The 15654-nt window shown below is 41.5% G+C and overlaps 1 protein-coding gene across 9 annotated transcripts in view; it reads right to left on the bottom strand.

The window, feature by feature from the left end:
- Positions 1-93: 93 nt before the first annotated feature.
- The window catches only part of RUFY2 (RUN and FYVE domain containing 2), a 64238-nt gene continuing 48677 nt past the window's right edge, over positions 94-15654 (bottom strand). For 8 of the 9 annotated variants that reach the window (XM_015147505.2, XM_015147508.2, XM_015147506.2 and 5 more), the window contains 3 exons: positions 12454-12502; positions 3055-3132; positions 94-2965 (listed from right to left, as the gene is read on the bottom strand). In XM_015147505.2, coding sequence (XP_015002991.1) covers positions 2822-2965; positions 3055-3132; positions 12454-12502 — 271 coding nt within the window. In that variant the 3' untranslated portion in view covers positions 94-2821. The remainder of the gene's footprint in view (positions 2966-3054; positions 3133-12453; positions 12503-15654) is intronic. The other variant, XM_028826583.2, reaches the window with a different exon arrangement.

The following is a 15654-nucleotide window of genomic DNA, read 5'->3' as shown; positions in this document are numbered from 1 at the left end:
TGGAGCCTCTTGATGGAAGCTATGATTCATCTTAATGCTTGTACCCACTTCCTTTAATGAGCAATTTAAATAATAGGGCATACACCACTTGTCTTTTTTGAAAGTTACATGTGTTTTATTTTCCCAGGATTACCCTCTTAACATAAGCAGTAAAAGTATATACAGTATTAATGACACCAAAGTTGCCCTTTTAAAGCAGGCTAATTTTCCAAATCTTTATTTAATTCATAAAATTCACATTTTATTTTTTAAACATAGGTTAGAAGAATTACAATTGTAATTCCTTGGCACCATGATTGATAGCAATATTGTGGTAGTACTGCTAGGTGAGGGAATGGTATGTTAAGTCTGTTTTGAAATGTAAAACGAATACGAGTTCACAATCACAAAATACAGATTGTTAAAAGTTCTGTAACAAAAAAATCCAAAGTTAGCATAGTTTTTAAATAAGCCAAAACTACATGGAGCAAGTTGCTGTCATAAAAGCTGCCTAAAAAAAAAAAATGTCAGTGGTGATACATGAGTTTTGAAAAGTGAGAAACTTAAAGGGTGACTAAAAATCTTGGTTTGGTGAATGAAATCAGCCTTGGAACTTAAGCAACTTAAGTCACATTTAAAAATTTGTTCTAAGCACAGTAATAAAAAAGCCTATTTGAAAATTTTCATTTATGCTTATTCAATAATCATAAAAATGTTAGCCCATCCCACCTATCAATATAAAATGGTTCAAGAATATAATTTCTATCTTGAGGACATTTCTATCAGTATTCGAGAAAGACCATCTAAAAATCTGTGTGACATCTGACACCTTAAAAGCTGACTGGAAATTTACGGGTTTTGGAGAAAATAGATCTTCAAGTATACTTAGGCTATTCAGAAAATTTTAAATTTCATAGAAGTATATATTCATGAGGAAAAGATCCTGCAGTATTAATAAGCAACTCCTTTGTGGGCAGGGAGGTACCTAGGATTAACCACTAAATACAATGCTCTTAATCCATAAATTTGCTATGTATTTTTTATAGGCTCACAAACTTAAAGTGCACAGTTAAAAATTAATGTAAAAAATAGGATACTGAATGGTGATAGTGTTTATGTGACTATTCAGAGGTAATTTATACAAGTTAAATTCTTGGTATGCCATAAGCAATATAACTTGGATTAGTGTTCATTGAGTCAGCTTGAAATAGGTCAAGTGTACTGGCCAGGTGTGGTGGCTCATTCCTGTAATCCCAGTATTTTGGGAGGCTGAGGCAGGTGGATCACCTGAGGTCAGGAGTTCGAGACCAGCCTGGCCAACATGGTGAAACCCTTTTTCTACCAAAAATACAAAAGCTGGGTATGGTGGCACATGTCTAATCCCAGCTACTTGGGAGGCTGAGGCAGGAGAACTGCTTGAATCCGGGAGGTGGAGATCGTGCCATCGCACTCCAACCTACACAACAAGAGTGAAACTCCATCTCGAAAAAAAAAAGAAATAGCTCAAGTACATATATTTCATCATCTCAATGCCCTTGGCATAGAGGTGCTCAATGGACATGGTGAAATTTTACTGTGGATGTATACAGGTAGGCCACTACAATGTGATGCTTCCTAAAATTTACTCCAATGAAAATGTTAATACAAAATTTTTTGAACCGAACTCTAATACATTACCAAAGCAAAGTTCTGATTTTTTTCCTCACTTTTAATGCTTAGAGGAGAGGATCTTTATAAGGAGCCTGTAATATCTCCTATTATTACATACTTTTTTTTCTGAGGAGGGATTTGTGTTTTCATCTTTGAATTGGGGTCTGAGTCACCCCTTAAAAAATAGCAATTTAGTGAAACAGCATATGGGAAGATCTATAAATCAGGGAAAGAAAGATGGTTATATGTGGGAGGCTGAGGCGGGCGGATCACTTGAGGTCAAGAGTTCAACATCAGCCTGGCCAACATGGTGAAACCCCATCTCTACTAAAAATAAAAAATCAGCCGGGTGTGGTGGTGTGTGCCTGTAATCCCAGCTACTCAGGAGGCTGAGGCAGGAGAATCACTTGATCCCAGGAGGTAGAGGTTGCAGTGAGCCAAGATCTCGCCACTTCACTCTAGCCTGGGCAACAGAGACTCCGTCTAAAAAAAAAAAAAAAAAAAAAAAAAAGAAAGATGGTTATATGTAAATTCCTTTCAAGATTAGAAGGAAAAAAGTTGAGGCCGAGGCCAAATAATGCCTCTTTTAATTTAATCCACTGTAGCTGAAAATCAGCAGCAAGCACAATAACTGATTTTTAAAAAGACCAAGAGGAAATTCTGTAGGACAAAATATTGGCCCTGTCTAATGCAAAAGAAGCAATGGGAGAGGGGGAGAAGAAAGGGCAAATAAATATAGTTGAAATCTTACAATGAAAATCTGTTGAATTAGAGTATTAATACTTCTAAAAAGTTTTATGCATTTCCAGTCTCAGAACTGTGAAGCTTTAAAGTGCATTAAGAGAATTGCAGGCACCACCAAATTGACAGAATTCAGAAGAAAAAAACAATCTGAAGCCTTATTTTTAAAAAGGCCTTTACAAGATAAGGCAAGTTGTGTTAACTCTGCTATCTGGCCTTTTAATGAGTTACATGATTTTTAAGCATGCTGTGTTGAAAATTCATTTTGAATAACAATGGGGAAGGAAATATCATATAACTTGTAATTTCCATGATCTGAATATGTAGAAGATAAACTGGTACCAAATACTGACCGAAAGCCGCTTAAGAAGAGCTGTCTGGTTACCTTTGTATACAACATCATAACATTCATTGTAGGTAATTTCATACATAAGGATTTAGTTCTGGAGTCTCAGGGCAAGTTAGATGAACATCTCTGAATCAGCAATGCATGACAGGAATCACAAACCCGTACTGGTTTTGGTGAAGAAGGCAAAGGTAGTTCGTTGTCAGAGCAGGCATTACAGAAAATTTCCCCACAGTTTCTACAGTGGTGCTATTAAATAAATCAGAGGGGAAAAAAAAACTTTAATAAGAAGCATTTTTGCACCCCAAATTTTGGGACTCACTTCCTACCTCCGTTACCTTTCTCTTAGAGAGTGAGAATTCCTTTTCACAAAGTTTACAATGTGTTGCTTCTTTGTCTTTCAGCCAAACCAGTCCCTAGTAGGAAGAAAATATTAATGCTCAAATTGGTAACGCTAAAAATTGTATGTGAAAACTTTTCCCCCAAGAACATTATTTATAGGATAGATATATGAAGAATGGAAAATAAGTTATTTTCTTTGAGAGATGTATATATTTGTAGATAAAATATGTATGGTATTAGCCTCAAAATATTCTGGGTGGGGGACGGGGATGTGGATTAAGTATAAAAACAAGATTGCAGCCAGGCGACAATGGCTCACACCAGTAATTCCAGCTACTCGGGAGGCTGAGGTGAGAGGATCGCTTGCAGTCTAGAGTTCGAGACCAAGCTGGGCGACATAGAGTCTGTCTCTTAAAAAATAAAAATTGAAAAAATGAAAAATCAGGACTGCACATGATAAATATTGAATATAGGCAATGGTTCATTTTACTCTTTCTATACAATTGTGTATGTTAGAATATACACATGTAAAAATGCTTTCAAGAGGTAAAAATCTGTTACTGATGGGAATTCTCTTCAGGAAAGAAACTTAAAGATTAAAAGAACCTTAAAAATACTCCAACAGCATTTTATTTTTTAAATGTTTGTGGGTACATAGTAGTTACATATTTATGGGGTACATGGGATGTTTTGATACAGGCATGCGATGTGAAATAAGCACATCATGGAGAATGGGGTATCCTAGTCCAACAATATTTAAAGATAAATTCTCACTGTGTGAAATGCAATAGGTTGGCATTATGTATAACTTATACCTTAAGACCCTAAAATTTGAAGGAAATTAGGGAAATCAGATATTGGAGTTCATTATTTTATAAGACCTCTTTAGGAGGCCTAGGCAGGAGGATTGCTTGAGGCCGGGAAGACTGCCCTGAGGAACACAGACTCCATCTTTACAAAAAAATTAACCAGGCTGCGTGGCATAAGCCTATAGTTGCAGCTACTCTGGAAGCTGAGAAGGGAGAATCGCCTAAGCCCAGGAGTTTGAGGCTGCAGTGAACTATGATTGTGCCACTGCACTCGAGCCTGAGCAACAGAGTGAGACCCTGTCTCCAGAAAAAAGGTGGGGGAAAAAAAGGACCTCACCTTAAGTTTTACATGGCTATTTCCCTCAACTTTTATAACATATTTAATAGCTGCTATGTAAACGTTAGTAAAAAATGGATGTAAGTAGTCTTAGGCAGTATTTATAACGACCTTTTTTTTTTTTTGAAAAGAGACAGAGTCTCACTCTGTTGCCCAGGCTGTAGTGCGGTGGTGCAATCTCGGCTCACTGCAACCTCTGTCTCCCGAGTTCAAGTGATTCTCCTGCCTCCGCCTCCCTGTAGCTGGGATTACAGGCACACGCCACCATGCCCAGCTAATTTTTATATTTTTAGTAGAGATGGGGTTTCAAAATGTTGGCCAGGATAGTCTCAAACTCGTGATCTCAGGTGATCCGCCCACCTCGGCCTCCCAAAGTGCTGGGATTACAGGCATAAGCCACCACGCCCAGCCTACTTGACCCATTGTTAACCAGCTTGCTTAACCAATCTTGGCTAGAAAGACCTTTTTTCCCCTATGAAGGCAACTTTGTTAGATGATTATCAGCTTTACAATGAGAAGACCCAGATGAAGGAGGAGACTCAATACTGATTGATTTCCTAGAACATGTTCCTAAAACAGCCCAGACCAAAGAACCCAAGTATAACAGAAGATTCCAACTTGGACATGGAGCAACTGCAACCTATAAATTACTACTGAAGCACAGGAACCTTTATTACCTATCACAGGAACCCTATTACCTTAGAGAGAAAAATTCTCTAAGAAAGAAAGGCCCATAGACACATTTCTAAAAACATGAGTTTTCTTAAAAGACTTTTCCAAAAGCAGAATTCTTTGAAGAAAAAAAAAGACTAAGCATTCACAGATCAAGATCACAAGGTTAATTTCAGGTCTTTTTGTTTCATTCACAGTCTTAATAACTAGCACTTATTGTACAGCAGAGATAATACAGTGTTGGCTACTGCATGTGAGGAAGCCTAAGTCTCCTTAGAACACAGGATTATAAGGGCTTTTTTTTTTTTTTTAACTAGATAGTTCATATCAGACAAACACCAGCAAAGAGTCAGATGGCTTGAATCATAGAATATATATATATATTTTTTTTTTTAATGCAGGATGGGGGCCAGGTGCAGTGGCTCACACCTGTAATCCCAGCACTTTGGAGACTTTGAAAGGCCAAGGTGAGAGGCTCTCTTTAGACCAGGAGTTCAAGACCAACCTGGGCAACATAGCAAGACCCCATCTCTAAAAAAAAAAAAAAAAAAAATTAGCCAAGTGTGGTGGCATGCACCTGTAGTCCCAGCTACTTGGGAGGCTGAGGTGGGAGGATTGCTTCAACCCAGATGTTCAAGGTTACAGTGAGCTATGATTATGCCACTGCACTCCAGCTTGGGAAACAGAGGAAACTCTGTCTCTGAGGGTAAAAAAAAAAAAAAAAGGCAGCAGCAGGAAGGGACCCTAAAAGATAATCTAACTTGATGAAAACCATACAAAGGAAAGTGATTTGCCAAATGTCCCAAAGCCACCTAGTGGAAGCAGCTTGTAAGAGCGTTAGGTTCTGAAACAACCTTGCTGACTTTGAGACTAGGACTTTGGAGACTAGACCTTGAGACTAGGCCTTTGGAGACTTCTTTTCATTGAACTTACCTGCCGCCCTCCCAGGGAGAGAAGCTCACTTTAAGCTAAGCCTAGTGTGTCCCTGTGAAGGGATCTCAGACATGAGCACCTGTAGCCCTCTCATTTTACACATGAGAAAATTTAAAGCCTAGAGAACTGAAGCTGCCTGCTCAAGGAAACAGCCGTTTACCAGAAGAGCTAAGACTAGAACGGAACAACCTCTTGCTCTGCAAATAAACAGCAATTTTTCTCTGCCCAATTCCAGGATGTTAGCTGCTAGACTTACACCCCCTAGATAGGATACTATGGGATTCTTCTCTGGAGAAACTCACTGCTACAGAGAAAAGTACTGTAAATACTAAACATAAGCAGAGGGTACCCAATAGTTCACTAATCACAGCAGATTTCTCTATGGTGAGGCCTACTAGTCTACAACAACCCACCCAACCAACATACACACAAGGTTTCCAATAACCCTTATTTGTGCCTTTTATTGAAATTGGGGGATATCACAACATTTGAGAAAACTTCAGAGAATCAATAATGAGGCCGGGTACAGTGGCTTACACCTGTAATCCCACTACTTTGGGAGACTGAGGTGGGAGGATCACTTGAGCCCAGGAGTTTGAGACCAGCCTGGGCAACAGAGTGAGACCCCCACCATCTCTAAAAAATAAAAATTAGTGGGGTATGGTGATGTATACCTGTGGTCCTAGCAACTCAGGAGGCTGAGAGGGAGGATCGCTTGAATCCAGAAGTTCAAGCTTACAGTGAACTATGACGGATGGAGTCACTGCACTCCAGCCTGGGCAACAGAGGCACTTTCTCTAAAAAAAATTTTTTTAATTAAAGAAAAACATTTTTTAATGATAATATCAAACACAAAATATGACAGGATGCTATTTTTTAAAGGAAAAATTAGCAAATAATAGTCCATTGCATGTTAAAAATATGCCTGCAGAAAAAATATCCCACAGAAGGTTACACCTGAATCCAACCAAGGCTTTATTTTATTATTTAGATGGAGTCTCGCCCAGGCTGGAATGCAGTAGTAGGATCTCGGCTCACTACAACCTCCGCCTCCCGGGTTCAAATGATCCTCTTACCTCAGCCTCCCAAGTAGGTGGGACTACAGGCGCACACCACCATGCCTGGCTAATTTTTATTTTTTTTTATTTTTTTATTTTTTTGAGACGGAGTCTTTGCTTTGTCACCCAGGCTGGAGTGCAGTGGCACGATCTGGTCTCACTGCAAGCTCAGCCTCCCGGGTTTACGCCATTCTCCTGCCTCAGCCTCCCGAGTAGCTGAGACTACAGGCGCCCACTACCACACCCGGCTAATTTTTTGTATTTTCAGTAGAGACGGGGTTTAACCATGTTAGCCAGGATGGTCTTGATCTCCTGACCTTGTGATCCGCCTGTCTTGGCCTCCCAAAGTGCTGGGATTACAGGCGTGAGCCACCGTGCCCGGCCGCCTGGCTAATTTTTACATTCTTAGTAGAGATGGGGTTTCACCATGTTGGCCAGGTTGGTCTCGAACTCCTGACCTCAGGTCGATCCACCTGGCTCGGCCTCCCAAAGTGCTGGGATTACAGCCGTGAGCCACCGTGTTTGGCCTAATCAAGGCTTTAGATTTAACTTCCAGTTCACAGGCAACAAGTAGACAGAAACAAGTAAACACTACAAACATTCAGAGAAAATCCAGAATGTGAAAAACTGTTTAGGATGGCTGTTCCAGACTCTTCAGCTGGTCAATAGCATGGAAAAGAAAAAAATCAACTCACATATGAATCCAGTTTCCACATAAAAAAAATGGGAAAAGCAGATAATATTCTGTTAAAGATAGATGTGAGTAATAAGTATAAGGCAAAACAAAGTAATAACACAAAATACAGGAGAGATACTATAAAGAGGAGAGTGCAATTGAGAAGCAGATGGGGCTTCTAAGGTACTGGTCATGTTCTATTATCGCTAACCTAAGCAGAGAATACACAAGTTTTTGTTTTGTTTTGTTTTGTTTTTTTAGAGATAGAGTTTTGTTCTTGTTGCCCAGGCTGGAGTGCAATGGCATGATCTCAGCTCACCACAACCTCTGCCTCCCGGGTTCAAGCAATTCTCCTGCCTCAGGCTCCTGAGTAGCTGGGGTTATAGGCATGTGCCACTATGCCTGGCTAATTTTGTATTTTTAGTAGAAACAGATTTCTCCATGTTGGTCAGGCTGGTCTCGAACTACTGACCTCAGGTGATCTGCCTGTCTCGGCCTCCTAAAGTGCTGGGATTACAGGCGTGAGCCACCGTGCCTGACCCCACAAGTGTTTTTAAGTTGTACTATATATGCACTCTCATATGCATATTTCACAAAACTTTTTTTTAGAGTTTACATAATGATGGTTTCGGCAAATATCCATGTATCCACACATCTTTTTTGTTTGTTTGTTTGTTTGTTTTTTGAGACGGAGTCTCACCCTGTTGCCCAGACTGGAGCGCAATGGTGCGATCTTGGCTCACTGTAACCTCCGCCTCCCGGGTTCAAGCAATTCTTCTGCCTCAGCCTTCCAAGTAGCTGGAATTACAGGCATGTCCCACCACGCCCGGCTAATTTTTTCTTTTGTATCTTTAGTAGAGATAAGGTTTCACCATGTTGGCCAAGCTAGTCTCTAACTCCTGACCTTGTGGTCCACCTGCCTTGGCCTCCCAAAGTGCTGGGATTACAGGCATAAGCCACTGCGCCCAGCCTCCACCCATCGTTTTTTTTTTTTTTGAGACGGAATCTTACTCTGTCACCCAGGCTGAAATGCAGTGGCATGATCTCAGCTCACTGCAACCTCCACCTCCCAGGTTCAAGTGATTCTCCTGCCTCAGCCTCCCAAGTAACTGGGACTACAGGTGCGTGCCACCACGCTCAGCTAATTTTTGTATTTTTAATAGAGGCGGCGTTTCACCATGTTGCCCAGGATGGTCTCAATCTCTTGACCTTGTGATCCACCCACCTTGGCCTCCCAAAGTGCTGGGATTACAGGTGTGAACCACTGCGTCCGGCCCCATCTTCTTAAAAAGTGTGAGGATACGGCCTGGCGAGGTGGCTCACACCTGTAATCCCAGCACTTTTGGAGGCTGAGACAGGCAGATCACCTGAGGTCAGGAGTTAGAGACCAGCTTTGCTAACATGGTGAAACCCTATCTCTACTAAATATATAAAAATTAGCTGGGCATGGTGGTGGGTGCCTGTAATCCCAGCTACTTGGGAGGCTGAGGCAGGAGAATCGCCTGAACCCAGGAGGGGGAGGTTGCAGTGAGCCGAGATCACGCCATTGTACTCCAGCCTTGGTGGCAGAGGAAGACTGTCTCTAAAAAAAAAAAAAAAAAAAAAAAGTGAGGATAAAATAAAGGTATATTCAGATACACAAATTACTATTTTTTTCTTTTTTTAAATTTTGGTAGAGACAAGGGCTTGCTATACTACCCAGGCTGGTCTCAAACTCCTGGCCTCAAGCAATTCTCCCACTACAGGCTCTTAAAGCACTGGGGTTACAGGTATGAGCTACCATGCCCAGTCTCCAGATGTGTAAATTCTTACAATCTCTATCTTCATTCACCATTTTCAGGAAGCTACTGAAAGATGTGTTGCCCAAAATAAGGGAGTATACCAAGAGAGAAGTTATAGAATTCAGGCAAGAGGAGCTCCCACAAAGAGAGAAGGTAAAGGAAATTCTGAGAATACCAGCAAAGGGAAACATGAGCAGTAAAGTGGAGAACTCTTGAAGTTGGAGGCAAGGCATCAAGAAAAAATAATGACATAACCAATTACCTGATATATTTTACCACGTGGAAAACTTTATCAAGAAGCTTTTTTTAATAGAGGTGTTTCAAGGTATGAGAAAACTCAAATGTTATACAACTAATTTGTTTTTAAAAAGAGAGGGGCGGCTGGGTGCGGTGGCTCACATCTGTAATCCCAGCACTTCGGGAGGCTGAGGTGGGCGGATCACGAAGTCAGGAGTTCCAGACAAGCCTAGTCAATATGGTGAAACCCCATCTCTACTAAAAATACAAAAATCAGGTGGCACGTGCCTGTAATCTCAGCTACTCAGGAGGCTGAGGCAGAAGAATCACTTGAACCTGGGAGGTGGAGGCTGCAGTGAGTTGAGATCATGCCACTGCACTTCAGCCTGGGCAACAGAGGCAGACTCCATCTCAAAAAAAAAAAAAAAAAAAAAAAGAGGGCAATTATTAACTCCACAGGAAGAATAAAGTAGTTCAAGTAAGAAAACATAATCACAGTACCTGGCTCAGCAAGGAACAACATTTAAATAGTCACAATAAAAAATTCAGAGTAGGGGCTAGACGCGGTGGCTCACACCTGTAATCCCAGCACTCTGGGAGGCCGAGGCAGGTGAATCACCTGAGGTCAGGAGTTTGCGACCAGCCTCGCCAACATGGCGAAACTGTCTCTACTAAAAATACAAAAATTAGCCGGGTGTGGTCGGACACACCTGTAGTCCCAGCTACTCGGGAGGCTGAAGCAGGAGAATCGCTTGAACCCGGGAGGCAGAGGTTGCAGTGAGCTGAGATCGTGCCACTGCACTCCAGCCTGGGTAACAGAGCAAGACCCCGCCTCAAAAAAAAAAAAAAAAAAAAGAAAAGAAAAGAAAAAAAATAGCTGGCCTTGGTGGCAGGTGCCTGTAATTCCAACTACTGGGGAGGCTGAGGCAGGAGAATCACCGAACCCTGGAGGCAGAGGTTGCAGTGAGCTGAGATCATGCCATTGCACTCCAGCCTGGGTGAAGACGCAAGACTCCATCTCAAAAAAATATATAGAATAAGACAGGTGTGGTGGATCATGCTTGTAATCCCAGCACTTCAGGAGGCCAAGACCGGAGGACTGCCTGAGGACAGGAGTTCAAGACCACTCTAGACAACACAGCAGATACTGTCTCTACAAAAAATGTAAAAATTAGCCAGGCGAGGTGGCACGCGCCTGTGATTCCAGCTACTCAGGAGGCTGAGGCAAGAGGACAGCTTAAGCCCAAGAGTGTGAGACTGCAGTGAACTATGATTGTGCCAGTGTACTCCAGCCTGGGCAACACAGCAAGACCCCATCTCAAACAAAATAATAAATAAAATAACATAAATAAAATATATATATAAAGTAAATGAACGCCACAAAAAACTTTACTTAATTATACTGGGAGACCGGAAAGACCAAAATGAGAGTGAGCAAAACTCTACATCCACCATATGAAGAAGTTAATATATAAGTCTAAAACTGCTGAATCAACAGCAAATAGTACATACTGAATATTAGTTAGAAATACAGGGATAAATGCCAGAAGAAACAGCTAAAAAACTGAAAGTAGCTCCCTTTGGGTGGCAGGAGCTAGGGCAGATAAAGGACAAGGGAGTGAAGAACAAGAGACTGCTACCATCATCATTATTATTATTATTTATATTATTTGGTGTTAAATCTTCTTAGTATTATTTTTTTTTAATGATTTTCATGTAACATTTTTTTGTCACCCAGGCTGGCGTGCAGTAGCGTGATCAAGGCTCCCTGTAGCCTCAACCTCCCAGGTTCAAGTAATCCTCCCACCTCAGCCTCCCAAGTAGCTGAGACTACAGACCTGCACCACCACACCTGGCTAATTTTTTCTTATTATTTAGTAGAAACAAGGTCTATGTTGCCCAGGCTAGTTTTGAACTCCTGGCCACAAGCAATCCTCCTGCCTCGGCCCCTCCAAGTGCTGGGATTACTGGTGTGAACCACCACACCCAGTATCATGTAACACTTCTTGATTTTAAAAAATGAAGCTGTTGGGTAGGAAGCCACCTGTCACTGAAGTGATCACACAGACACTGTCCTTTCTTCTATGTTGTAGCAAGGATTCAGACACATTCACAACCATACTGGTAAGCTGTACCAACCACTTTCACTCACATGTATTAACCTACTCAATATTCAGAGCAACCCTATGCAGAATCATCAGCCTATTTCAGAAGAGGAGGCTGCGGCTCAATGAGGATACATGACTTGCTGAAAGTAAGTAATAGACTGGCGTAGGAACTCAAGAGTCTCAAGTTCATAGGCAATTTCACTCTATCATGCCATACTTTGTAGGAAAGTAAAATTATTTCTAAGGTCAGTTTCTTTCTTTCTTTTTTTTTTTTTTTTTTTTTTTTTTTTTTGAGATAGAGTCTTGTTCTGTTGCTCAGGCTGGAGTGCAATGGTGTGATCTCTGCTCATTGCAACCTCCACCATCTGGGCTCAAGCAATTCTCCTGCCTCAGCCTCCTGAGTAGCTGGGATTACAGGCGCCCACTACCACACCTGGCTAATTTTTGTATTTTTAGTAGAGATGGGGTTTCACCACGTTAGCCAGGCTGATATCAAACTCCTGACCTCAAATGATCCACCTGCCTCGGCCTCCCAAAGAGCTGAGATTACAGGCGTGAGCCACTGCACCCGGCCTCTAAGGTCAGTTTCTAAAGGAATGTTATTAATAATGTGACTCTAGGGGTACAGGGAAGAGATGAACTCCCAGCATCCAAGCTCCTCATTCAGTGCTTTGGCCTCTATATATCCTGGGATTCATCAATAATACATTAGATTCACACAGGGCTTTACCTTCCATTGGAGACTTTCACATACCTTCCCAGTTTAGGAAAACGTTCTACTCACCTGCAATGCTTTGTTGGCTTCTTTTATGTCTTCAATTTTAAGTTTTGATCTAAAAAGATTACAAATAGGTCCAAATTTCAGTACACATATTTAAATATAGAACATTCAGTATTTCAGTAGGTATTGGTATTTCATAGGATACAAAATTATGTATAGTATATGATCTTTATGGTCTTCTCTGGCTAGTGGAATATTTCATATTCTCCTATATTTTCTAAATGTCCTAAAGCAAAAATATTTTAGGTTTAAAACTTGCTTTTTAAGAAATACTGGCATTTTCATGTGATCATGACAATATTAATAGCTATCATTTATTGTAGGTTTACTCTGTGCCTTTGCATGCATATCTCATGTAATCTATACAAAAACCTATTTTAAAGATGAAGAAATGTCTGATGAAGTTTAGTCACTTGTAAGAGGTCACAGAGCTGGCAACTGGGGGAGCCAGGATTCAAACCCTTGTCTGTGACCCCAAAGGGTACATGCTAACCATTATGCACGCTACTTCTCTAGCAAATACAGAAGTGCTAAGGAAGAAAATACTGTGAGCCAGGTGTGGTGGCTCAGCACTTTGTGGGGCCAAGGCGGGTGAATCATCTGAGTTCAGGAGTTCGAGACCAGCCTGGTCAATATACAGTGAAACTCCATCTCTACTAAAAATACAAAAATTAGGCTGGGCGCGGTGGCTCACGCTTGTAATCCCAGCACTTTGGGAGGCCGAGGCAGGTGGATCACCTGAGGTTGGGAGTTCAAGACCAGCCTGACCAACATGGAGAAACCCCGTCTCTACTAAAAATACAAAATTAGCCGGGGTGGTGGCACATGCCTGTAATCCCAGCTACTCGGGAGGCTGAGGCAGGAGAATCGCTTGAACCCAGGAGGCGGAGGTTGTGGTGAGCCGAGATCGCGCCATTGCACTCCAGCTTGGGCAAAAAGAGTGAAACCCCATCTCTACTAAAAATACAAAAATTAGCTGGGTATGGTGGCGGGTGCCTACAATCCCAGCTGGTCGGGAGGTTGAGGCAGGAGAATCGCTTGAATCTTGGGGGCAGAGGTTGCAGTGAGTCGAGATCATGCTATTTCACTCCAGCCTGAGTAAAAGAGCAAAACTCCGTCTAAAAAAAAAAAAGTTATACCACTTGGTAGTAAGTTGATTCCAATACATGTATTTTCTTTTTTCTTTTTCTTGTTTTTTGAGGTGGTGTCTTACTCTGTTGCCCAGGCTGGAGCTCACTGGCACAATCTTGGCTCAATGCAACCTCTGCTTCCCCGGTCCAAGTGATTCTCCCTGCCTCAGCCTCCCGAGTAGCTGGGATTACAGACGCCCCTCACCACGCCCAGCTTGGCCACGTTGGCCAAGCTGGTCTCAAACTCCTGACCTCAGGTGATCCACCCGCCTCGGCCTCCCAAAGTGCTAGGATTACACGTGAGCCACCGTGCCCAGCCCCAATTGGTATAATTTAATTTTGTTTCTTCTTTAAAAAAGAAAATACATATGTTAATGAAAATGCAAATTATAAAAAACAATATTTAATTACCTGTGATCCCATTACCCAGAGGTAATCTTCTCTATACATCTGTGTATATATTTTAAATGGAATAATTATCTACATAGTTTTCCATAACCAGCTATTTTCACAATATATCCTGAACAGCTTGCAGCTACTGACTTGTTACTGAGTATCTGCCACATCACTATAGTAAATGGTTACTTGGTATATACAATGAAAAAGAATATAAAATAGTTTATATAATTATTATCTACTGTTAATCTTTCAACGTGTTTCAAATTTTTCACCACAAAAGTTGTTTATTAAAATTACAATGACTAGTTCAGGCATGGTGGCTCCTACCTGTAATCCCAGCACTTCGGGATGCCGAGGTGGGCAGATCACTTGAGGTCAGGAGTTCCAGACCAGCCTGGCCAACATAGTGAAACCTCATCTCTACCAAAAATACAAAAATTAGCCAGGCATGGTGGTATGCACCTGTACTCCCAGCTACTCAGGTGGCTGAGGCAGGAAAATTGCTTGAACCTGGAAGGTGTAGGTTGCAATGAGCCAAGATCACACCACTGCCTTCCAGCTTGGGCAACAGAGCGAGACTCTTGTCTCCAAAAAAAAAAAAACCAAACAACAACAACAAAATTGGAATGACTAAAACATCAGTATTAATTCTCTTATAAATGAAATTTCTGAATCAAATGATACATCAGATACTAAAGCCTCTACTACTGAAGCAGAACATTAAAAATCTGCTTTGCCCTATAAAATGCTCTTCATTCCAAGACATAAAAATGAAGTGTGAGTCTTTCACCTATCTCATATTGACTCTTATGGTGGAAATAATCAATGTAAAACTACACACTGTAAAAATACTGACATAATAATCACATTTTCTTGGCTAAATTCACATCTACAAAATGTGCCTCAGGAAAACTGACTCTGTTGGGAATAGTGGCCACAACAGTGATGATTTAATTGTGCTGTACAGAAAAATTGAATATGGAATTAAAATGGCTTAATGGTATTCACCACAGAAAATGTTTGCTTGGCTGGGCACAGTGGCTCATGCCTGTAATTCCAGCACTTTGGGAGGCCAAGGCAGGCGGATAACCTGAGGTCAGGAGTTCGAGATCAGCCTAGCCAACATGGTAAAACCTGTCTCTACTAAAAATACAAAAATTAGCTGGGAGTGATGGCACACACCTGTAATCCCAGCTACTCTGGAGGCTGAGGCAGGAGAAACACTTGAATCCAGGAGGCAGAGGTTGCAGTGAGCCAAGATCATGCCACTGCATGCCAGCCTAGATGACAGAGCGACACTTGGTCTCGTGCCCGGCCTGGGAAATACTTTTTTATGAAAATTTACTGATATTGATAGATTTCTGATTTAAATGCCCTTATTCGTAAATATGGACTCAAAAAAGCCTCTCTATGATACATATTGCCTAAGTGTCCTAAAGAAAGGAGCATCAGCTACAATTCCAATAACCATAATGTACAAGAATACCTTTCTCAGCCAGGCACGGTGGCTCACGCCTGTAATCCCAGCACTTTGGGAGGCCAAGGTGGGTAGATCACTTGAGGTCAGGAGTTCGAGACTAGCCTGATCAACATCGTGAAATCCCACCTCTACTAAAAATACAAAATCAGCCAGATGTGGTGGCACACATCTGTAATCCCAGCTACTTGGGAGGCT

Source organism: Macaca mulatta, chromosome 9 (genome assembly GCF_049350105.2).
Source record: "Macaca mulatta isolate MMU2019108-1 chromosome 9, T2T-MMU8v2.0, whole genome shotgun sequence".
NCBI classification, from domain to species: Eukaryota; Metazoa; Chordata; class Mammalia; order Primates; family Cercopithecidae; genus Macaca; species Macaca mulatta.
The sequence above is the reverse complement of the archived record's forward strand: the minus strand, read 5'-3'. Positions and strand labels throughout refer to the sequence as shown.